General features: G+C 41.0%; 1 protein-coding gene across 2 annotated transcripts; it reads right to left on the bottom strand.

Moving 5' to 3' along the window:
* Nucleotides 1-3743: 3743 nt before the first annotated feature.
* On the bottom strand, nucleotides 3744-24018 carry ccnjl (cyclin J-like). 2 transcript variants are annotated; one of them, XM_067599037.1, is made up of 6 exons: nucleotides 22416-24018; nucleotides 21607-21717; nucleotides 17540-17750; nucleotides 7817-8116; nucleotides 7538-7697; nucleotides 3744-7007 (listed from the first exon to the last, which is right to left on the bottom strand). In XM_067599037.1, exons 2-6 carry the CDS (start codon nucleotides 21682-21684, stop codon nucleotides 6485-6487), a joined length of 1272 nt encoding a protein of 423 aa, XP_067455138.1. In that variant the 5' UTR covers nucleotides 21685-21717; nucleotides 22416-24018; the 3' UTR covers nucleotides 3744-6484. The 2 variants fall into 2 exon arrangements, with proteins under 2 accessions (XP_067455138.1, XP_067455139.1); XM_067599038.1 differs by having other exon boundaries at nucleotides 21607-21714.
* Nucleotides 24019-24061: the final 43 nt, after the last annotated feature.

Genomic DNA, 24061 nt, shown 5'->3' with positions numbered 1-24061 from the left:
TATAAGCTTGATTGATTGTCAGGGATGATCAGTAGCCACCAATTGCTTTCATTCACACCGACAAGGAAGAAGGTGTTGACAGACATGACTCAGCCACCTCAGGCCTTTTTCACTGCATTGACCCAGGGAGGAAACAAAGTGAAGTCAGTCATTCCCATTGGTTATGAATCAGTCGGTTTTTGAGCCACCACTGGAGTGTTTAGACTTGTTTTCTTTTACTTTATTGTATCTACTTGAACTCAGAGGAGGCCTCTCTATGAGTCAATTATTTTATGCATATCTTGTTTGTCTCTCACTTCATATTTCTGCTTTGTCTTATTCTTTAAAATGCAAATGCACTAAATTAAACCAAATGTCTGCTGGGGATGTCGGTCTTTTGTCAGCATTACTAAGCAAAAAGGAAGTGCTGCAGGCACAACATCTGAGCAGGGCCAAGCCTCGGCTTAGCCAAGGTGGTAGAATATATTTAAATAGATATTTGATTAACGTCTAGTGTGCCTGAGGGGATTCTGGCTTCATAAACACAATATCGTCAACACCTGCGTAAACTATAACAATCCAAAAAACTACCTCTGTGAAACATATTGTTGTTAAAAGGTGTTCATTCAACTTTTTCAACAGCTACTTTTTAATGTTGAGGTTTTTGGTGTTGTTTTGAATTGCAAAGACTCCAGTATATTGTGAAATGTTAACAGGCCTTTTTCACAGCAGACATTTCGACTTTCATAACAGGAGAAGCACAGTTGTTACTAATAACGTAAACAATGGCTCTGTTGTGTCCCAGTGACCCATGACATGCACAATACCAGGACCCTGAAACTGGTTGAACTGGACGGTTGTCACTGTTGCCAGTTGCCTGATTTAAAGAGCAAAGTGCAGCAAAAAAAGAGAAGAAAAAGTGAAGCAGTCACCATGATTTCATTATAAAAAAGATACACAAAGCCAGTCGACACACTTCCATTTTGAAATGACAAAGCAACACGGGCTTCAGAAACATCCACTTAACTTCCTCTGACCTGCTTTTTGGACACCAAACCTGTTGTTAACACTGAAGTGAAGGAAAAGTGTCCCTTTCACCTATATTCACAGTTGTTAAATGTCTTTTTCATGTTATCACTGTGCATTTCTGCTCTGCTCCTGCATTTCCCTGCATTGACCACTAAGAGGCGCCCTCATTCTTCAATGAAACACAAGAGCTCCTTTAAAGGAATCCAGGTTAATGTAGTTCACTGCATAAAGTCATGTTTTTCTGCTTTTTGCAAGAGGAAGCAACAATTTTAAAAAAAGATCTAGAGAATTACTGTTTCATTGTGTGACTAATTTTGCAGCATATGACAACAAAACTCACATCTGTAAAGCTGTATTATTCAGTAATGTTGATGATAATCAATCATCTGTCCTATCAGCATTTTGGGATACAGATGTTACTAATCTTACAAAATATTACAAAGTTTAGTGTTTTTGACTTTTTATGAAAGAAACATCATTACAGAATAGCAAATTTAATGAGTAGAAGTTTATTATTATGTGTTCTTGTGAAACTCCAACACTCTGCTCCCTCTGTTACCCATCTGGACATCAGACAGTCTCGCTGACATTCATCCACTCCTCCTGGACATTTGACATGCCACATTTCACCATGAAAAGAGATAAATGGAAAACATGCTCATCAAAGAATCTGCTGCTGTATGACAAAAATCCTGCATATGGTATCACATCACAAGGTTCCTGTCATGGAGTTGGACTGTATAATGAGTGTAACATCACACGTTACAAGTCACTTTTCTGTCATGTGTAAAATGACACAGACTGGACTCTCATTGTATGTTGTGACTTTTTTCAAAGGCCTGTTTTTACTTTTGGATCACTGAGAGGGGAATGGATGATAAAATAAGTAAATGTCATGATGATAAAGAAAAAACATGATCATGTATTTAACTGCGAATAAAGGAAACATCATCTGAACAACTACCACAGATACTGTTTACTGTGTGTGGTCATATTGTGTGTTAAAAAACACTTTAATGGCCTTTTTTTTTACCACAGACATCAACCAAAATTAAACAAGACAGAATTTATTTTTATTATTGATATTATTTGGATGCCACTTAATTTCCACATCAATGACTTCCCTTGAAAACTGACACAATGCTGTCATTTCACCACAAATAGACACTGTTTACTTGTTTATGTGTTTTAGGAAGGCCGGGTCTGCATATGTTGAGTTTTTCACAGCAACACAAATGTCTAATGTCTTCCTCTGATTCCATCTACAGAAGTTTATCTGGTGAGAAGAAAGATTTACACTAAAATACATTATTTTACATCATTACAGATTATTTTAGTGTGTACAATTAACAATATATTGAAAGGGAGTGTCACCTCAACTAATAGTGCAGCTTTGAAGCATCACAGGAACACGTCATGTAGCAAGTGGATGCAAGAAAATGATGTTTAAGTATACTGTACATGAAAAGAAAATCTTTGATAGCCCACTGGCTTCTTGCATTGGTAAACTTACGTCTTTTAATGTTGATATGAGTTCCCTGATTCCTGCATTACTGTTAATTAAATGTACTGTAACCTTAAAGCACAGAAACATCCACCATAAACACAATGTGAGCAGCTCTGTGTGCACCCCACCTCAGCCTTTTCCCAAATTCTTTCTTGAGAGCACATTTCAGTCAGCCAGCAACTTCTTTAGACCAACATACAAAAGCTTACAGGAGACTGTGAGAATGATCCGTTACCAAACTGACGGCTCTGACTGCTGCACTGCCCCCCTCTCTCTCACCGGCCTTTACAGATGGACAACTTAGCTCTTTAAATCCCCAAGTACATCCTCACTAAACACAATCTCAAGATCTAAACACACATTTTTACCAAATGTTCAGTTAAAAAAACCCCAACACAAATTATGTAAACAGCATGAACCAAAATACTGATTGCTCTTTAATCTGTATGCTGAATTAATTACATTTTGATCAGTCTCATTTGGAGGAACGTTGTGCAGCTCTATTTTCAAGTCTTTCCTTATTTAGCTTAATGCTAATTAACGATCTGTGAGCTGATATGATTAGGCATTTGTACATGATTATATGTTTCAGGGCTTGAAGCTTAAACATCGACAAAAACTTCTTAATTTCATGATTAAATAAACTCTGTGTTTGAGAGAACAGAGCTACAGCTCAATCATTTTCCTAGTCCACTGTGCTGTGTCCAGCACAAGAAGGATGGTCAATTTGCAAGCATTATATAGGAGTATAATGTGTTGTGTGTGTGTGAGAACACCATCGCTGAATAGTTTTCTATATATCAGAATGTCAAGAAAACACAGAAAGCTCTGACTGAGCTGTGGAGGCGGAGTTAAGGAGCAGAGGAGAAACTGTAACTTTGTCTGCATTCAGAGAAGTATTTCTTCTCATGGATGTATTATTCCACCCATGGTTACCAGTGTGGGAATGAAAGATTAAATTATTTGCTTTTGATATGACCTCAGATACAAAGCGTACTTTAGTTTGGTTGTGTGCTATACAGTGTTAATGCATTGAGAGCATGAGGTCACAGCTGGAGAATTGTGCATAAAACCAGCTGATCTTATCTCTGTTACATCATTCATCTGCATACATCATCCTTCTGAATCAACAGTAGAGATGCAGTGGAGCCCATCATTTCTCCCAAGAGCTGCAGGCACTTCAGTCATGCTTCCTGAGAAGAAGAAACACACTGACACAGTCGAAAACTCAGTTCACATGTGTGTTTATTCTCCCGTGGCACATCATGATAAAAGAATCCCTTTTATCGGTGTCACATAAAGCAAGACTACAGATTGGTACAAAAGGATATAAAAATATAAATTGGAAGTTTGTGGTGTCATTTCATTACTATCACATTAGACAAGTGTTGTGTGGTGTGAGTAATATCAGCACCTTTACCGGGAGAGGAAAAAAAAAAAAAAAAGCACAGTAAAACTCTAGCGAAAGACAAAAAGCATTCAGTAATATCTATCACTCAAAGGAGGTGGCTGCAATATGCAACATATTCATTGTGTTCAGAGCCCACTGCCCTCTAGAGGAAATCAAGCTACAGCAAGTCAAATCACACAATTATCAAAAAAAAAATAAGTTACAAAAGATGAACCAGTGGTGTACACGAGACAGTGATGGCTGTGGTCAGTTTCAACAGAAAAAACAACATATTGCACCTTTGACACCTCAGTGAGAAGTTGCTCATGAATTATGAGGAAAGAGCAAGTTGACCTCTATATAAAAAAACAAAACAAAAAACTACTTCACACCAACAGCATTCATCATGAAAATCACAAAAAAAAGCTTTAACTAAAATACACTGAAAACAAAGGGAATGTAAAAAATATAACAAAACTGTACACAAACAGCAAAACAAAGGCATAGTATCTTCGTCACTGAAAAGCACATAAACATGTCAGTTTCAGTGGAGGGAAAATGTCTAGCTGTATAACATTTGGTGATACGTGATTATATTAGTGTTGCCGTTTCAGAAAGCTTCATGTAGTGTTTTCTGAGAAATACAAATGTCTGACTATGAAATCATGGTTCACAGTTCAAGCCTGTCAGCTGCTGAGGACGAGGCACTGACATGTACGATGTCTGGTGTCCACAGCAGAACGGTTGGAAATGTAAAGTCAGAACATTCGAACTAAACATAGATCAAGGTTTATGTGAGAAACGGCAACCGTTATTAATAATTCCTTCCAGAAGAAGCTCACAATACTCCGCGACACTGAGAAACCGTTCCTTTCAGTCAACAACATCCGAGGAGCTGGTGTCCATGGTCGTTTTAAGGTATCACCATGGTAACCAGTGTGCAGCCCTCATGACTGGCACTGAGAATCTGGATGTGGTTAGACTTTAAACAGGAAGTAGGAGATTGGGAATTGCAGCTTTAGAAATCTGGAGAGCAATTACAAACTGGCTGCAGATGTTTGTGTGTGTAACCAGTGACCATGAGGCTGTTCCACTAGGATGCAAACAGACTGATTCATGCATTCAGTTAACTGAGTTGGAAGCAGAGTATGGTCCAGTGATGAAGAAGGGGAGTATTTCAGACCCCACAGATGCAGCATTAGCATCTACTTAAAGCATAATAGCACAGAATGATGGGAAGGCTGCTAGTTTCAGCCTTAAAACCTGAGCCTGAATATACAGTTTCTATGAACATGTACAGAGAAAACTATAGTTATTCAATGGTGTGTTTCTAAGTTGGTATAAAAAGCTACTCTATATCAAACAAATGAATTAAAAAAAAAAAAAATCAAGAACAAGAAAAAAATTAGTCATCATAAATAAAAGCTATGGCATGTTTCAATGGCATCATATTCAAGTAATCTTGTTCAAGTCCCTGATACTTAGTGGTTCATGTAAACATCATTAACACAGACACAGAACCAACAGTTCATAAGAAGGCAGCAGCAATTCATATGTACAGTACACACAACCGACTTCCACGTCTCCTTCACCACGCTGGTCCAGTCACATCAGTTTGTGTTCAATTCTTTGAGTGGAGCTGGAGACACAAATTAAAACTTTAGTATGACAAAGCCTGTGGCTGAAGTGAGCCGCATGTTCCCCTCCCCGGGGTGTGTAAGGCTCCGCCACGAGGCTCGACTTTGGAGATGGGAGAGAAGAGATGACGAGGACAGAGAGGGGAGAGAATTTGTACTTAAAAAAAAAAGCTACACACTGCAGGCGTGTTCGAGCTCCGGACTTCACCTGCTGTGCGCAAAACAATGAATTCTTCGTCCCCTCTGAGGACTTATGCAGTGAGGAATTCCCAGAGGGGCCCTGACACAGACTACAGGCATTAGATCAATGTTCACTGACATTCAGGAGACGCAACCCGTTATTCCTTGCCAGATCAGCAACAAGCCCTTTTCTTCTTCCGTCTCTCGCTCAAATGATGGCTCAAGAAACAATACCAGCCAATTTTTCCACCTCTAAAATGTGTTCAATTTTTGGGATTAGAGAAAAATATGTCAAGCAGCAAGATATCCTTTATCACAGATACTTTGTGTTCTGTGTACTTCTAAAATTGGCTCAGCTTTCACACAACTGAGAACAGGCACTGAATGAGGTGGGAGTTAGATCACACTGCTGCTTTCATCTCATTCACAGTGATGACAGTGTCGTAATAACACAGATTTCATAAAACCAGTTAGGAATATGGCAGTAGCATTTTGCAATGCCTCAGTATTTTAAACAAGTCTGTGGAGCATTTGTCATGTCAGTGTGATGACTTCCACCGGGTCTGTCTTGCCTTTGGACCTCTGCTTGCGTTTGAGGCGTCTCTGTGAGAGGGCCGGGGGAGTTGGACTTGCTGAAGGTGTTGCAGTGCCGACGGAGAGAGAGAGGAGGTCAGTAAGTGGATGTTTCCGAGTAGTAAGCTGGGGCGGAAGCATGGCAGTGAACTCCCGTAGGGGTTTTTGTTCCCTCTCCGTCTCCTGGCGTCACCTGTCGAAGCAGCCGGCTGTGAAAGTGTGATGGGCCCCCAAGTAGCCGCCGCTGTAAGCCATACTCAGGCAGTGGCGTGGTTCTCCCGCGAGGGCCATCTGCACAGAAATGGGGCCCTGCAGCGGCAGCGCGCGAGCCCCTGGCTGGAGGCCAGAGGTCAGGCTCGGGTAGGAGGGGAACCCACCTCCAGGAGTAATGGAAGGAGCCCCAGTAAGCAGACCCATCCTGTGGCTCTGAAGAAAGTCCTGAGACATGTTCACCACAGGCCCCAAAGTCTGGGAGTCGGCTAGCGCTTGCAGCTGGGACAGGGAAGGGGAATGCTGGGAAAGGTGTGGGAAGCCGTCGGGCTGAAAGAGCAGCTGTGGTGTAGTGGAGGTGGAGGAGGAGGAGGAAGCTGGTCTCTGGATGGCTGACACCGGAGAGAGGTGAGAGGTCTGCGGCTGAGACTGCAGAGAGGAGGGTCGGTGCGGAGGGGTGGATTTGGTTTTGTTGGCCTCCTTAACATCGTTGTCATGAGCACTGTGGAACAAAAAGGCACACATATCAAATCATTACCGCATCAAAAAATGATGAAATTGAAAACACAAGGGCAAGCGTGCGACTACTTGAGTGAGAGCAGCATACGGGAGAAAATGGCTGCTCAGAGAAATGCATCAACAGGAGCGTAGATAGGTCTGTACCGCCCCTTTTAACTCCCACACAATTAGAGTGAACATGTGCAAACAATTACACTTACACAGATGCACACAAATTAACACACCCCGCTGACCAAGAAATGTGCAATCTAATTACGGTTGTTCAAATACTCGGCACTGCGGCTATCAGCTAGGATTATCAGACAGACAGGCTTCATCAGATGATACACTCAACAAAATAAGCTTCAACGAAATAAGCTTCTAGTGATTTAAAAGAAAAGCTCTCTTGTAATCCAAAACCATGGCAACCAAAAACACCAACCCCACACCCTGAGAGGCTTGTCTAAGTATAGGTTTTTTTGTTTTTCTCTCCTTGAGCGTATGTGTGTGTGTGTTTGTTGGTGTGTCCCTTACAGCAGCATGAGTTCAATGCACTGGGTGAGGTGGTCCCAGGTGTAGCCTGTCAGGAGATGCAGAGAGGCCGTCCAGCTCGGGGAGATCTGAAGGCAAATACGAGATGCTGCCACACACGCAGCGGCAACCTGGGATGGTCGGAAACTCAGGAAGGCGTGGTCTATAAAAACCCAGAGACAAGAGGTTCATAAATTCTTTGAAACTACTTTTAGTCATATCACAAGCTAACCATGTCATGTCCAACTCCAAGTCCAGTTCCCCTTCCTCCTCTAAACCCACCTTGTAGTGAGACTTCCAGGAAGTAGTGAGTGTATTTGTCCATGAAGGCCTTGGTCTTGGAGAGGGAGGACAGGGGCCAGCCGTTGTATAGGTCGCCCTCCTGCACCGAGGCATGGAGGTAGTAGTCAATAAAGTGGGCGGGTGTGGGCATGCACAGATTCCAGCCAAAGGTCTCCAGCAGCAGAAGCTCCATTTTGATCAGATCCCTCTTGTTGAGGACCAGGTTCAGGCTACACATGAAGCCCAGAGAGTTCAGCTGCTCCAGCTTGGGAACCCGGTCCTCCTTTTCCTCAAATTTACCTGGAAAGATACAAAGAGATTCATCAAGGTTACAGAACACCATCAGCTGCAATTTCACTTTCATACTCAACAGCCACACTTGAAAGTTTGAAGTGACAGGACGTCACCTCATAACAGAAAGATTACACACATATTTAACATATTTTGTGCATCATAGACAGTTAACTTCCTATGACAGTTCACATTTAAATACAACAAGGATTTTCTTTGTACTGTATTGGGCGTTTTTAACAAGATGAAAGTGGAATTACAGCAGCTGAACATTCCCACTTTATCTTTTGGATTTTGAGATTTAAAAAGATTTTGAACAATAATGTGAAAACACATTATCTGATGAAAATGTTGAAAAAAAACAAATTTGGGTCAAATATCAAGATAAAATGCCAAATATTCCAGCTTCTTAAATGTTAGAATTTGCTGCTTCTCTTAGTTCTATATCTTTGTAAAGTTAAAATCTTTGAGGTTTAGACTGATGGTCGAACTTTTTTTTTTGGTTGAAATTGTCGCCTGGTGCTTTGGAGATTGTCTTTTTTCACCATTTTCAGACATATTATAGAGCAAATGATTAATGGATTAAGCAGAAAGAATAGCCATTGACATCACATGTGCTAACAAGTGGAGCTTCATTTGTTTTAATGCTCATGATGTCTGCATTAAAACATTAAATTCTCACTTTAACTAGTTTTAACAAATGAAACCCAACGTTTCTGCAGAAAATCTTGAATCCAGTCATCTTGACGGGGGCATGATGATAGATCTTTACAAAAGAATGTTTATTAATTGCTTTCTTACCAGTATTACGATGAATATGATCATCTACAGTCACATGCAGCAGGTTTATGGTCAGCCTTTAAGAGCCTTACTCCAGCTTTCACAAAACAAGTGCCTGCTAAGCATTAGCAATTAAGTTGACTATTACTGAACATCTGGCCATAAAGCTAAGCTATTACACTAACAAGCCTAGGAAGCATCACTATTGGCATACAGAGTGTAGGGCACTTACTGTGGATTATACAAGCCTGACACTTTCTATGAAAAAACCAGTCAGCTTGATCCCTGATATTTCTGCGCCCCCTCCCTCGCTCACTCCAGATCCTAGCAGACATTACAGCAGTGCCATTATGGTGAGCCCCCTCCCCAACTCAAGACATCCTCCCTTCCATAGCAACAGCCCTGAGGCCTCAGGGGTCTGTGTGACCAATGAAGAGGGGTGTTTCTGCCTTTAATCTAAGAGTCCAACAGGCCTCCTTTGCTCAAACTTTAAGAATGAGGGCGGAGGTGTCAGGTTACTCTGATACAGGCTTCTGAAAAACACCCTGTGCCTTTAAGTGGGAATATGGGGGCATACAAGATAGGCTTAAAATGGAGCTGACTGGCACCACGATTATTCTTGATTCATCAGATTTGTGGAAAGTACAGTTAGCATGAGTCCAACATGAGTATTACATAAATACATTTGCATCAGCATAGAGCGCCCTTCACAATTTATATAAACATGCAAACAAGCACACGAACGCAAACACACTGTGCCGCTCAGTCGCTTTTGTGGAATTACTTGGCTTTACATCCACGAGCTAGGATTAATAAGTTATGTATCGGCTTTGTCAAAATATCCATCCAGCTGAGATTCTGAACAACCCTCTAGTGGGGTAAATCTTGGCCTCAAATCTAGAACCATGGCAACCAAACATTAGAAATACGGGCTTTATTGACTTTTCCAAGCTGCAGTTAGAAGTGGATACAGTGAGTACTCCAAGCAACAATTGTCATGCCATACCACAGCTATTGTGTGAGTCTTTGATGGACCTCATTCACCTCTTTATGCCCGCATCTAGGGGAGTGGACCGTCTTCCAACCGAGTGCGAGTTTTACCACTGATGTTGCGACCTACCATTAAGCAGGGCGGGCGGGGGGTGGAGGAAGAGAGAGGGAATGGTTGAGAGAGCTTGAGTGGAGGGGTGTGGGGGATCTGCAGCACAACAGGCCAGAGGGGTAATTAGCAGAGAGGCAGTAATGGCGTCTCTCCACCAGAACAGGAAGCACTGTGAAACAGGGCTGTTTACACCCACTGGGGCTCGTTCCACGGACCCAGTCCACACTTGCCCCATTCTCTCACCCTCATATCCTCTGGATCCAGGGCTGTGTCTGCTGCTAGACTGCTATGTCCACACAGACGCTGCCATAAAAAGCCATCAATACCCCCAATCTCCACTCGGCCTCAGCCCCTTTGATCTTAAGAGAGACACAGTGCAAGTCAATCTCCTCATTGTGCTCTGTGATTACTCCTTTGGTTTACTACTGTGAGTGAGTAGGCACATGAGAGACATGGGATGCCGAAAACCTTTGAAAACAAAAAACAAAGCGACTTCAGAGGAAGTACAGTATGATTTAAGCCGCAAACCGGTTTGACTTACTGTAAAAAAAAAAAAACAAAAACAAAAAAAACGGACTCTTGTATATATTACAGTCTGTATGTCTGTTATCTCTCACAAAACAGAGGTCTCATTCATTCCAACGAGTTGGCACAGCAGGGGTGCAACCGCCGAGGTGCTCCAGGAAAAACCACAAGGTAGTAGTTGATCCTGGTTCTACTTTTTCTGTAGCACAATGCAACATCATCAAGCAACAGGACCAGGTATCATTACAAATCTTTAGATAATAATGTTTATTAGGGCTGCAACTGATGATTATCTAAATTAACGATTTATCTGATGATTATTAAAAATATTTTAAAAATAGCCATCACATCCTGAAGCTGGAAAGAATATATTTTTGGTATTTTTGCTTGAAGAATTACTTTAAATGATTAAGCTATAATCAGCTATAATTTTATTACTGATACCAAAACAATTTTATTCAATACTTTAGTTTGAGGAATATAAATATGCTTTAAACAAAATATTCCAAATTTCTCAAAGCATTTGTGTTTAATGTCCAAACACAAACAGCTGCACAAGATCTTTGCCTGCATTTAGGCAATGTTAGCTATTATTTATATCAGGAAATGTTTCATGAATTAAAAAGTAAACAAGAATGTGAAGCCAACTTCAGATACTTGATAGTTTTTGATACTCGATGCTACAGACAAATTTCAGTCATGTTAAAAAATGCTTTGGTTCAACACCAAACAACATACTGCATTGGCCAATAAAACACATGAAAGCACACACACACCAATTTTGAATACCCTTTAGTGCATGCCTTATAGTATTGTTCTATTTTGCAATTTACCTCATGAGCTTAAAGACAAAAGAGCCCTGAAAACTAGAGGTGTAGTGCTTTGTGTATTCGTCCCTAACTGTTCGGTACAGGATGTTCGGCATGCTCCCTGACCCAAACAATTACTGTCAAAATAGTTTAATAATCCACTTACTCTGACATGTGGAACAGTTATTCTAGCACTTGAGTTCCACCTGGAACATTTTGGCAGTGCACCACCTAGATGTAGCATGCTCATTGACGTATGCTAGCCGGCTTAGCCAAAGTTAGCTTGGTTACCCTGGTTACCCATGCTCATGTAGTGTCGCTGCCATCATTAATATTGTAATACATGCCATCATCCCCTTATTTTAAAGATATCACTTCTCACTGTCCCTCTTCCCTCTCCGTGACAGTCGGCTTTGAGTGTAGCTGTTCGGAACAACTATAAACAACTTTGATTTCTAACGTGGTCGTCAGTTCTGAGTGACCATAAATCAGCATAAAACAGCTGTCAGCAGATGTCTTGACTCCTTGCAAGAAACAGAAAAGTTATTTTCCTTTTCCATTACAGCACAATTAAACTGTTTCAGTAATAGTTTTGGCCAATGAGCCATTGTTGGATGTTTACATTTTTCAAGATGTTATTTTCTACCTCTCTTTTTTTCTCTGATGTACTGAAAACGTACCAAACCATGACCCCAAAAAGCGAGGTACATATCAAATGAACCATGACATTTGAGTCCCGTTACACCCCTACTGAAAAGGGAGTTGTACAATCCTGCCTTGAAGTAGTGTATGAACAGTCATGCTGTGACTTTACATTTGATAAGATACAACAAACTGGACTTCCTGATTCACACTGTATTTTTCACACCGATTACTAACCCTATAGTAACATGCCAAGAACAACGCAGTCCCTTATACTGTTCTGCTACAGTGCCGTTGTCATCCTAAATGCGGCCTTTGAGAGGGGGTGCATTCCTTGTCTGTGAGTTCAGCCTACCTGGAATGCAGGCAGCTAAATGATCCTATCTTAAGTCAGCGAGCAGTGAAGGGACACAATAATGCAAAAAAAAAAAAAAAAAAAACAGCCCTCCTTTTCATCTACACCAACTAACCCTCCATAGACTTCCAACTACAGGACACCTATCCTTTCTCATAGCACCCACAGGTGATGGTGACGATGAGAAAAGGTCGAGTAAACAGGGAAGGGTTAGAGGTCAGGGGTTAGGGAGAGGTAAGGGGAGGATGCAGGGCCTCCTCCCAGGTGTGCTGTTTAGGGAGGAGGTGGGGGTGGGGAGGGATTTTGAGTGATAGGGGCTGTTAGAAACCTGAGAGCTGTATTCTTACACAGAGAATATCTTCCATTTCTGTTTCTCTCCATTTAACCAGCATCATGTAACTCATGTCCATTCTGCTCTCTCTCACTCCCTCTCAAAGAAATGTAAGGTGACTAAATCAATTCTGTGTCTCCCCAAATAATTCCTAAGCTAACAATTCCACTTTAAAAAGTGCCGTCACATAGACATCTTTAACCCTGTAATTTCTCTGAAGGAATTGTAAAAGTGACAAATATTTAGTTTAAAAACTATTATACTACTATTAAAAAGGCATTACAGGGACTTGGGCGAAAATGGCACCCTCGACAAAGGTTAAATGAAAGGAGTGGTGTGCTCAACTCACAGTCCTTAGAGAGTAATAGGTGTGGACACACACACACAAAAAAAAAAAAAAAAAAATCACAAAAATAACAAATGGTGACATTGGAACAGAACTACAAATGAATCCATCAACATGAATGATGGAAAAAAGTGTTTTAATGTATTACCAAGATATTTTTTATCAGTTTTGCTTATTTCTTGCAAATAAAGATTTAGAGGGAAAAGACTTTTAGGGTCTTGTGAGCATTCTTCATTTTCTTCTTCATTCTCTCTCGCTCTTTCTCTTCAACTTGACAGCCATGGAGGAATTTCCTCTGCTCTTTAAACTCCTTTTATTTGCTGGTTCATCTTTCATTGGGAGTGTGAAATTGGTCACAGCTCCATCACAGAATCTCTGTGTTGCCACCCCTGGCCCTGACGGCTCTCACAATGCAGGCCCGAGCCGACCCTTGACCCTTGATGCTAATGCCCGGGTGACCAGGGAGAGGAGGAGAGGAGAAACCCGGCGCTGCATATCTACAGTATGTGTGTGTGGCATGTTGTTGGGGGGGGGGGATAAATCAACTGAGGGTGTGAAGCGCATTGCCTTATGGATGATGAGGGCCAACACAGAGAGCGTGTGGGCAAATAGAGCCTCAGGCATTGCACAACAAGAATTCTGTTTTACAGTTTGTAGATTATAATTCAGTAACAGCTCTCAAATAAAGAAAAAAGGTGAATGTGTGCTTTGGTAGCATCTGATAACAATGAATATCATTAACTTTTCCAAACCCATTAATACAGCCCTACATCATTTCTTTAATTATGGGAGCCCCACATGACAACAATTCCATCAGAATTATTGTCAAACCTCTGAGAGGGGGATAAAGAGGGAAGTGGGTTCTCTGTTAATCTACATTTCAGGGCACCCTGCTGAGTGGTTCAGTTCTAACATGTCCCATTTTGCAGGCCACCACCTCTCCCTCCCTTTCTACCCTGTTTAACATCAGCAGCCGACCTGCCTTTGAAGTACTGCTCCACTCATTTCCCAACCCCCCAGGGATGTGGGGCTGCTTTTACTGGCTGCCCTGTCCCAGGACTGGCTCGCTCTGCCTGTCCCTGACAAGGTGAGAGAATGAGGAGGAAACAGAGCCGGCAGCGAAAGGTAAAAGGACACCACCAGAACCTGGTCAGTTAAACTGCTATGTGGCAGTAACGCAATGCCCCTTCAAAAGGAAACTCTCTAATGTATTAGACTTGAATGTGGATCTTAATGAGGTGATTAGGGGGAAAAAAATCCATAGGTTTATCACAAGGTTGCCACAGCGACCATCTCCTCATTTAGCAATGTTAGCTTACGGCAAGTCTCTACCATACACTCACACACACATACACACACACACACACAACCTCCAGCCCTCAGTCTCTGCTCCCCTCCCCCTCTCTGGGAAGGGTCTGGCTGGCTGTCCTGCTTGCATTGACGGGCTTTTGTTTGAGGCCTGACTTGGAGAGCATATGGCAGGTGCCCCTCAGCACACAGTTCCTCCCCACCCCCGGGCTCCGAGGCCTGTGTAAATGCACTGTGTCGTCAATACGACTGAGCTTCTTGTGTGTTTCACAGGATGCTCTTTTTTTTTTTTGTAACAGATCCTTCACTGAATCAGGTTCACTGAACAAAATAGCTGAAATTCAGTGTCAATCATAACTTGCTGTCGAAACACGAAAAATAGATTACAAGAGCATCCACGGATCACAATCGAGAGCCAAGCAACAAACGTAACAAAACCTATAAATACAGCATAAATACAGCATTGTGACAACTACAGAATGTGTAACATTCTTGTACTGGCTGGCGGCAGCGGAGACAAATCAATGATGTCATTTACCATAACAAACAGCTGATGTATGCAGAGCTCTGACTTCAGGGACTAAGATCTGCCAGGAAGACTGATGTGCTCACTGCAGGACTTCATGGAGTGCAACACAATAGAAACATAAAGTTTGGGTATGTCGACTGATTTTTAAATAAAATAAATGGAAATATAAAGTATATACATGAACAAACTTCACTGAAAAACTTCCCAGGATTTTTTTTTTCTATTTTTTCTGAAATATTGGGCTGTAGTTAGGTCTTTAAACAAATGCTCAACAGTCAATAACACTTAATCCCTGTGGGTTAGAAAACTGACCATAATCTTACTCTTGCAAATGAAGAAGAGCTCATCCATTAACAAACATGCACACACAAACACACACACACAAAGGAGTAACAGGATTAAGCAGTGACTGCTGAGAGGCACAAAAGAGGTAGCGATTAATTAACTGAGTGCGGAAGCCAGAAAAATTTAAAGAAAGACAATGTGTATGCCTGTCAAAGGCATGCAGGGGGAGGCAGTTCAATAACTAGGCCAGATTCCAGAGCACCTCAGGACAGATAAAAAACCGAGACAACTTTGAATCAAACGCCCTTTCAAGCCTTCATCAATCATGGCAGAGACTCCCTGGAGTCCTGGAGGAGTCAGATGCAGTAGAGCGGAGAGGAGAGCCTGAATAACCGAAAGACACAATCAAAAGATTCAATAAAAAGCTGATTAATCTATTATAGATAGAATAGAAGACGAACATCTGTCCAGGTTGGGTTGATAATATTTATATCACTCCATGAGCAAACTCTCAAAGCTATTCTTGGATTCCCGTGAGATTGCTTTTAAATAAAAACCTCTTTCAAGTCTCATATTCAAATTTATCCCACCACAGAGACTACTCTGATTGCAAAGATGGCTTTTGCGTCAGTATGCATGCACACACACGCACACACATACGCAACCGTACGCCGAGCCCTCCCAAGTGAGAGGGCCCTGCTCCAGACTCCCACTTTGACGGCATCATTAGTCTAATTACCCATGTTGCCAAGGGCTGCATTAATGTACCGAAAACCTCACAGTCTGTTAATCACCAGACAGACACAGAGACACTAATAACTACCACGCAACCTACACGATGCATCAGCAGGGGGAGAATGAGTAACACACCTGCTTTACATGAAACACACACACAAAGATACGGTTTTATATTTAACGGCAGAAAAGTACTTTGGACACTTCACTCACTTCTACAGGTAGACGGACTTGAGAAAGGCAGCAACTATAAGCAAACAATAACATCAAACAGCCGTCAGTCTGGAGACGACGAGATAGTTAGGAATTCAAATCCAAAGCTTTAACTTGTTTTCAATCTACACAGCGCTATCACTAAGCATGCCTTCAGTCAGACAACAATTTAAAGGATAAGACTGGTGTTATTTTATATTTTTCCCATCAAAGAAAAGACATCAAAACCAACAATTCGACAGTCTGTCTCTCAGTAGTGTCCGACTAGTAGTGCACCAAGCCCATTCGCCCAAGGCATCAATCTTTAAAAATGGATCGAGATGTTTTCGTTTTCATTTTTTTAAAAAAGGCCACGGATTATACAGTTGGTGCTCTGGTGGCTATTACCGTTAGCACTACAGTGTCTGTGGGATCGACTGAAAATAAACTACAGTGTCCGAGTTCATCATAATGAAGGAAAATGTCACCCAATGCAGAGATGTAGCTCAACAATGGAGGTCTCCGGATACATCAGCTTCAGCTACACAATATGTTTTAATAGGATCAACTGTTGCTTTTTTTGTGGGATTTGCTGAGAATAAAATATTGAATATCGTTACACATATCCTTTAAGTATGAAAACATGGAAAAGGGAGAAGTGCCATAAGAGAATTAATCTCAAGCTAAAATGGATTCATGTGAGGAATGTAGGTCGACTGTAGCAACAAACCACATGGCTTCAATGACAGTGAACAAAAAAAAAAAAGAAGAAAAAAAAACATTCACACCTTTGATTGAAGGACATTTTGACCTATGCAGGTGTGATACTAGCTCATCTCTAACTGACTGCATGGGGCTTTGGTAACAGCAGCATCCCCAGACATGTTATTACAGCCAGGATCAAAGACATTCACAAAGTTCAGTAGACAAGAGCATAATCCCCGACAGTCAAAGCAGGTTTCTCCTAAAACAATGGAACAGTCATCCTACAACAATGGCAACATCGCAGCTAGCAGTAAACTGTCATTACAGGCTATCAGATCAGTCTGAAAAGTGGAGCGGGAAGAAGAAGAAAAAAAAACAACATCATGGTCTCCTGAGCGTAACTCAAATTAGCCTTGTTGCAGGAAGTATTTCACCTTGAGCCATCTGTGCATAAACCACAGCCGCAGTATCTCTTTCAGCTAAGGCGATTTACGCTGTAGCTCTTCTACATTTACAAGTTCAGTCGAAATGAATCCCAGAAGTTGCTGTAAATTGACTCTTGAAGATTGAGTGACTAATCTAGATGAGGATACCTCTGTTTTCTATGCTCTGCTGTGGGAAATCCAGTTTCCAAAACATCAATTTAAGACCTCAGAGTCTTAAAACCACAAAATTTAGAGTTGGTTTTAATAAAATGTTCCTGTTAGGCAAAAAAAAAATACCTAAAGCACAAAACAAACATATTGGTACATTTAATGCAGGAGGTGGAAGGCTGTTATTGGACTTACTAGCTAGGAGCAGACAGGAGAGGGCGATGACATAGAGCTGCTTGACGGCCACATCATAGTGGTCCATGAACAAGTCCAGCAGGTAGACGGCCAGGTGACGTGCTGTGGGACAGAGCTGGTAGCGATTACTCAGGATGGCCAACAAGTCTGCAAAGTACCGACGCATGCCGATCTGTGGAGAATGGGCCCGGTAGACCGGTAGCTTCAGCTCCTGGAGGAGAAGAAGAAGAAGAGAAGAGGGGTGAGGGGGGGGGATGTAAATGACGGTGTGGGGGGGGTGAGAGGAGCAGGGTGGGCAGGAGGCAGCGGTGGAGAAGCACAGGGGTTGTAAAGAATATGCATAAGAATAGTGAGGCATGCATGTCTCTTGCTGGCTGGGTTTAACAGCTGTGTGTCCAAAACACTCTTATCACGAATCAAACTCCATTTAACATCAGAAACTCTTGATTATGCTTCGGCCTCATTTCAATTCCATTTAATTCGCCATCGCTGCAGAGAACAGGAGATAATTTGGGTCACTGCAGATGTCTTTGAGCGATGGGCTGAGGGTGCTGGTGTGTGAGTCTGTGTGTGGTTGGGGGGGGGGGTGAAAGGGGGGGGCACGTTTCCTCCAGTGGAGGTTGATGGGTAGATAGGATTAGGTTTCACCCCTAGCACATCTCCTATTCATGTTCAATTAGCTGCATGTGTTTCAAAGTGGAAGGAAGATACTCAGGGGGCATTAGCATTGAATCAGCCTCGGGTATCTTCCCAATCAGCTACAGAAAACAGGAGAGCTTCAAGGATCCAGTTTCAAAACCTACCCCAGAGTAAGAAACGAAAAACATTTAAGCACTGGATGTACAAACTCACAGCACGGCTACTTCTTCTGGATTTAAGCTGCTTATACCAGAAAATGTTTTTGTTTTCAAAAATGTTTTTTTTTTTTTGCTCTCTGTCAATCTGAGTAAAAACAAGGGCTTTTGATTTGGATTTGATAAGAGATTGAGGATTGGTAGATTAAGCTCCTTAAATTCAAACAGCGAGGAGTTCTTACATGAGAAATACAGAAAACATCCAAATCAAGTCAGGACCGTTATTGAGTAGCGTGCATGATTAAACTGTCCAAATGTGGCTTTCAAGCTCAGTGTTTCATCAGTAATTCTTAGAAATACAAGCTACAGTCAATTTGCTGTGAGCGCAAAATGTACCAACACTGTCAGGTTTACACAGACTGTCTCTTATTTATTTTGAGCGCAACTAAAACAACACTTGATTCTCAGACTGACACTTCAATGGAATCCAAAAATAAACAGTATCGCCCCTCCCAAATCCACATAGAGCAGCTCCACCCCCGGTGCCACAACCAACCATACCATCCAACCCGCCTACTGCTTCAGCCCCTGCCTCTGGTCCATCTGTCTGTCTGGGGGTACAAGGGCAGCAGGAGAATAGGGGTGGATGTGAAAAGGGTGGGGTGGGGGGGTCGGTGGGGGTGGGGGGTGGGGTGCTGGAGTCTCAGGGGCTCCGGGGGGTTTGTGTGGGGTGGAGAGGTGCCTTTGTGGGGGACCCGCACCGTAATTAAGGATTCCACAGCTGCCTCCGCCTGATTTGCATGTCTGATAATTTGCCACATGCTACACACCACCGCTATCTCCCACATCAGGGCATTACCACCGGAGCAAACGTCATTAAGGCTGGATGAAACTGTGGGGGAGCAGGCGCCTTGCAGGAAAACACTGTGTGAAGGCCTTTTTACACACAGCTCTGGTACCAATTCCACCATTCTTCCCCCATTATGCATTTTACTGTGGTTTCAACGTACCCATATCATAAAATACACACATGCAGGCGACAAAAGTTTTCGAACACCAAGACTTTGAGCATTTTGGGTTGAATATAAAGCAACCTGCTCATTGTAGATATCTTAAAATTATAAAGCTGCAACAATTATTTTTTATCATCAATTAAGCTGCCAATTGTTTTTAGTTAAACTGTTTGGTAGATACGTGTTTTTCAGTGTCAGAAAATATGGAAAAATGTCTGTCATAATGTCGAAGTGCCCAATGCAACTTTTCAGATTGCTTTGTTGTCTGACTAACAGACTAAAATCTAAATGTAGACAGTTTATAATCATTCAAAATAAGAAAAAAGACAAATGCAAATGTTTAGCTTTTTTGCTTGAAGAATAACTTTAACTATTTGATTATTAAAACTGTTTGTTTTCCCAACTGTTGTCCTAACTTTCTGTCAGTGCACTAACCTATTAATTGACTTTACTATCTTTCAGGATAACATAAGAGGAACTATGATATGAATTTCTAGATCCTTAAGTACAAAGATTTCAGTCTTCAGTGGAACAGTACGGCACTCAGATGTAACCATGAGAAGTAAATGTACTGTAATGAATGCCTTCATTTAATAGTGATAGTGGAGTGAGACAGGAAATGCGGGGAAAGAGAAAAAAGATGGTCTTTCTGGGAAAATGCCAAAAATCTTTCAGTATCTTTATGCATCATGAGTTACACTATTAAAGGATATCTAGAATCTGGGAAAACTCTGCTCTAAAAGGTCTGGCAGACATACTGCAAGAACTGTTGTTAGAAGTCAGTTCTCAGACAAATATACAGTATGTTTTCAGCTACAAGTCACTAAAAAAACATGATCAACTCTTATGTGTTTCCATTAAAATGAGAAGCATTTCTTCAATTCACTTTATGTATCAGATTATTTCTATCTTGTACCTTTGCCGCATTCATGATAAATGTTTTATACGCCTGAGGACGTTGTGTAGTGAGCCTGTTGCTTTGGATTTAACCAGAAATGCTGATACAAGGTGATCAAAGCCTAACATTAGACAGACAGTTCCTCTCTCTCTCTCTCTCATTATCGTATATATGTGAAAAGAGTGGGTGTGTTGTTTAGCTTCAAGCTCTGAATACAGATTTTCAGGCGTGCTGACAGCTCACTCTGAGTCACACACTGTCCAGCGTGAGTAAACTGAATCAAACCGTATGCGTACGTGAATGACTCATTACAAGGCTCACAAACATCCGATGCATAATCTGATATCTACGGTCTCCGGTTTACACATGCGTACAATCTCCGGCACATTCGAGCACCTCATGTCTAAAACCTGATCTGTATTCTTCTCCCTCAGTGTGAAGCTGGCAGGAGAGTCCCAGCTCGAAGATGCCAGTCGAGTGACAGATGTCTCAATTAAAGTGACACATGGCAAGAAATATGATCACACTTCGAGGTTAATTAAGACATTCTCAATTAATGAGCCTTAACTCCTCCATGTAATCTAATTTAGATCATGTTTAAATAGACAACAGGAGCATGTAATTATATTTCCTTTCAAACTTTCAATACACTGTGTGGTACATAACATGCTAAGACGCTGCTATCAAATATCAACACAGTCCTGCTGGTTTGTATTGTCTGATTTGTACGGCTGTAACTAATGATTGTTTTCATAATTGATACATGTGCCAATTATTTTCTTGTAATTATTATCATTTCTCAACTCATCATTTAACTCAGAAAACACCAGAAAGTAGAGGAAAAATGTCCATCACAATTTCTTTCTGTTTATCAGTTAATTGTAAGGCTGCAACTAACGATTATTTTCTTGTTTTCAGAGCCCATTGTGACTTTTTAAGAAAGCTTTGTTCGCTCCAACTAACAGTCCAAAACAAAAATATATTTATTATGATAGAAGAGCAAGAGAAACAGAAAAAACACGTCTGAGAAAAGGAAAATAGTCATTCTTGCTCAAGCTACTAATTTATTAAAATGGTTGCTTATTAACTTTCTTAACTAATTGGTTGATCAATTAGTAATTGGAGCTCTTATTAATTATTTATCCAACACCCCATTTTAGCTTTATTTATCTGTCCATTGTTTAAACATTTTACACAATACAACACTGCTATTTTCAGGTTGTTGGATGAATAAAAAGTTAAACAGATTGTATGATTCAGGTTTTGTATAACACACAGTCTAAAAACAGGTTAGACTCTTGCTATCAAACAAACAAACAGTTTCTTATCACAGTGAAGGAGTGTTTTTAACGACAGACTCACCTTGATGCGGAGGGATTGATGGATATCTGCAGCTAGCTGTCCTTTCCACCATTGCAACTCCCTCTCCATCTTTCCCATCCAGAGGAGACTTCAAGGATCAAGTTTTACCTGCTGAGGCAGATGAGCCCAAAACAACACACAGTTCAAGAGATTTAATGAAGTGCTGAGGACAGCTAGAAAATATACACATTATATTTACTTAAAAAAAACATTTGATAAGGGGAGCGTGAAGTTGACTTAAAGTTATTCACAAATTTCCTGATGAAAATTGATTTTTTGGATATATAATAAACTAGAGACGTGTGTTTGTATTGACAACAAAATCAATGCTCTTTCATAATATAAATATTGTTAAGTAATCTACTGGTTTTGATAAAGTTTTTGAGCACCTTGCTAATCCCACAGCAGATGTCTCTCTCCCTCTCTGCATAGGCCATTTTCTCTGCTGGGTGAATTAAATGGCTCAGTTAAATGCCCGCTCGACCACGCTGTAGGTCAAATGAATCAAATCACTCTTTCATTAATGTCACTTTTTGACATGTTTTTTTTCCCACAGCGACGGCAAAATAACCATAAAATCCACACTTTGTCATTCAAAACGCGTCTGCAGCACCACGAGACAGCGGCCAAACAGTGAGGCTGCACAAGTTAACTGCCCACCGAGCTCAGAAACACTCGTTTAAAAAACACACAAAAAACAGCCCGCCGTGATAAAACTAAACGTCTCCACACGGATACAGCTCGTCTCTCTCACAGGACAACAACCTGGGAAACTTTTCATCTCGCTGGTTATTAATTGTGCCACTCACCGCTCCGACGGGAATGCCCCCCAGACCCCTTTGTCTCAGTCCGACATCCTGAATGAGAGAACTCCTCTCCGGCTCAACTTTGAGAAAGCCCTCTTTTTTTCGGCGATGAGACAAACTTCAAATCCTCTGACAAGTTCAACAGCTGCCACCGCCAAATCCCGACAACAGGCGTTTCGTTGCGCCGTTTTCTCCGAACTGTTTACACTTTTCCGAGCGATTTTTTCCTCAGCCGTTTGCTCTCCGGTAGCTCCGCTGTAACAAAGTAGCCTCCTCGGCTGCACCAGCTGCTGCTGTTGCGGCGCGAGGCTCGTGCGCTTCGACGTGAAGGTCCCTCCTATAGCCTGGGAGTTGTAGTCCGTTAGAGGTCAGTCTCAGAACTACAAATACCCAGTAACCAAGACAGGGGCTTTTATAGCCTACTACTTGTGAATTATTATATTATATTATATTATATTATATTATATTATATTATATTATATTATATTATATTATATTATATTATATTATTTAGTGGTGGAAATTATACGGTAATTATGTGCAATTTATAGGTACTTGTAAATTACTTGAGTATATCCATTTTATGCTACTTTCTACTTCTTCTACTAGGCTACTACACCACTATTGTAGATACTCCATTACATATGCTCAACAGCTCTAGTTGCCAGTTACAGATTCATATTGTACATAGAAACATTGGATAATATACAATGCATTGTTAAAGATTAAACCAGTGATCTTGTCATATTTCAGGTGGTGTTAGCAGTTCCACCAAAGAGTTACTCCCCCTCTTAACTGTTCAGATGGTTTCATTTAAATAACAATTTCAGGCCAAAGAAGTAAATTATCCAATATCTCACAAAACAGCAAAGATTTGCAAAGAAGAATTATGTTTTTTCGTCTCTCCTATGCCATTAATAATCTCACAATCCCCCAGAGATTAATTTTGTGACTGAGGGGTCCCAACCTCTAGGTTGGGAACCACTTGATCAAACTACCTAACCATTTTTAAAGTGTACAAGCTAGCACCACTTCAACCAGCTAAAAAAGTAAATGCTATTTACATTTTGTTTGAGCACATTATTGTAACAATCTAATCATGTGATAATAATATATCAGTCTTAGTCTTTCTCTCTGCAGAACATGTACTTTTACTTTTGATACGTAGTAGTATATTATAGTAGTATATTTTGCCGATAACACTCTTACTTAAGTGGGATTTTAAATGCAGGACTTTTACTTAAGTAAAAGATCTGTATACTTCCTCCACCACTTATAATAATCCTTGTGTGAATTACTAGTTATTACTACAGTGTTTATAGTTTTTTCCCTTGTTACTGAGGGGTGTCACTTTTAGGTTTAATTTACCCATAAAACATCTTTAACAGCATATGAAAGTTGCCGCTGTAGATGAGAGGTGGAAAGTACACTTTTGAGGTACTCAGAAGGAAAGAGTGTAATTTCTACTACATTACATCTTTTTGACAGCTACTTGGTACTTTGTGCATTAAGAGTGCAATTAAATGACAATCAATAGAGGGAAAAATGAAAATGTCATTTTTCCCTCTTTTGTTCATTCTTCCCGTTCTGATCATGCATCCTCTCATCTTCAATCCTATTAAATAAATTAATGGTTAAATTTAACAGTT

This window comes from Thunnus thynnus, chromosome 9 (genome assembly GCF_963924715.1).
Source record: "Thunnus thynnus chromosome 9, fThuThy2.1, whole genome shotgun sequence".
Classification (NCBI taxonomy): domain Eukaryota; kingdom Metazoa; phylum Chordata; class Actinopteri; order Scombriformes; family Scombridae; genus Thunnus; species Thunnus thynnus.
The sequence above is the reverse complement of the archived record's forward strand: the minus strand, read 5'-3'. Positions and strand labels throughout refer to the sequence as shown.